This window comes from Acanthisitta chloris, unplaced genomic scaffold (assembly GCF_000695815.1).
Source record: "Acanthisitta chloris isolate BGI_N310 unplaced genomic scaffold, ASM69581v1 scaffold24239, whole genome shotgun sequence".
Lineage (NCBI taxonomy): Eukaryota > Metazoa > Chordata > Aves > Passeriformes > Acanthisittidae > Acanthisitta > Acanthisitta chloris.
Window position 1 is genome coordinate 257 of NW_008690118.1, and position 1,445 is coordinate 1,701.

General features: G+C 51.8%; 1 protein-coding gene across 1 annotated transcript in view; it reads left to right on the forward strand.

Moving 5' to 3' along the window:
- FAM84B (family with sequence similarity 84, member B) overlaps positions 1-698 on the forward strand; it is a 927-nt gene extending 229 nt beyond the window's left edge. The window contains exon 1 of the mRNA XM_009081697.1: positions 1-698. This exon is cut by the window's left edge and continues 229 nt beyond it. Coding sequence (XP_009079945.1) covers positions 1-698 — 698 coding nt within the window.
- The last annotated feature ends 747 nt before the right edge of the window (positions 699-1,445 follow it).

Below are 1,445 nucleotides of genomic sequence, written 5' to 3' on the forward strand. Positions count from 1 at the left end.
CCCAGCTGCACGAGGTGGAGTGCTCCGTCTATTACCGGGACGAGTGTATTTACCAGAAAAGCTTTTCAGAGGAGGACATGCAGCCAGAGGAGGGTGACGAAGGAGGTGGGGGACATCTGAGCACCTACACCCCGGAGAACCTGCTGAATAAGTGCAAACCGGGTGACCTGGTGGAGTTTGTGTGCCAAGCCCAATATCCGCACTGGGTGGTCTATGTTGGGGATTTTCAAGTTGTGCACCTGCATCGGCTGGAGGTGGTGAACAGCTTTCTCACTGACGCCAGCCAGGGCAGACGGGGCCGCATCGCCAACCAGCTGTACCGCTACAAACCCCTCAGCCCGGCCGTGGTGGTGCGCAATGCCCTGGAGCAGGTGGGCTGCAAGGATCGGGACTTGAGCTGGAGAAACTCGGAGTGTTTTGCTGCCTGGTGCCGGTACGGCAAGAGAGAGTTTAAAATCGGCGGGGAGCTGCGCATAGGCAAGCAGCCCTACCGATTGCAGATCCGCCTGGGGGACAAGCGCAGCCACACGCTGGAGTTTCAGAGCCTGGAGGATCTGATTATGGAGAAGAGAAGAAACGACCAGATTGGCAGGGCTGCTGTGATCCAGGAGCTCTCCAGCCACCTGCAGGCTGCAGAGGAGGAGGACGAGGACGAAGACCATCATCATCATCCAGGTGCTCAGACTGCAGTGGAGTAGCAGCCTCAGCACCACCATTCTGCTTAGCCTGGGTGATGGGGATTAAAACTGAAGGCTGCGAAATTGAGCTGTTATAAGCCCTTTGGGCTGCTTCGGTGCAGCTTCATTCCAATCACATGTGAAAGGAAGGGGGAAAGCTGATTAAGTGTCTGTGCTTTAGTGCTTAACTCCTTCAGTGCTTGATGATAAAACCCCTGACTTATTTGTAGAGGATAAAACTCAGGGCAATTCTACCCCTCTCCTCTCCCACTTCTTTCCCTTCCTCTCTGCCGTGTTTGCGCATAGTCTTTTCCTCAACCATCTGCCAGTAGGCCTGACCCTACAAGATGCTAAATGCCTTTGACATCTACTTATCAGCAGAAGTTAAGAGTATTTAATACTATTAAGAAGGAGCTACAACTTTCAGGACATGACCATGTAGCTCTGAGCATGAGGATATTGTTTTCCCTTCTCTGCTCCTGTTTCTCTTCATTTGTGGCTTCTGTTGGTATTGCAACAAGCTGCCTGCTTGCCTGGTGCAAGGCTTCATAGATTGGTAGCCAGTCCTCCAGAAGGTGTAAGGCAGAAATATAAATCTCCACTTATTTTAATTAAATGGGTTTGGTGTGTCTGGTGCCTTGTGAATTGATAGGAACTTGCAGGTGGGCTGGGGAACCTTCTCCTTTGCCATCAGTGTGTGGCAGTGAGGACAGAAATTGTATTTATTACAGACACATCCCTGGGGAGGAAGAAGCTTGCCACCCCAGT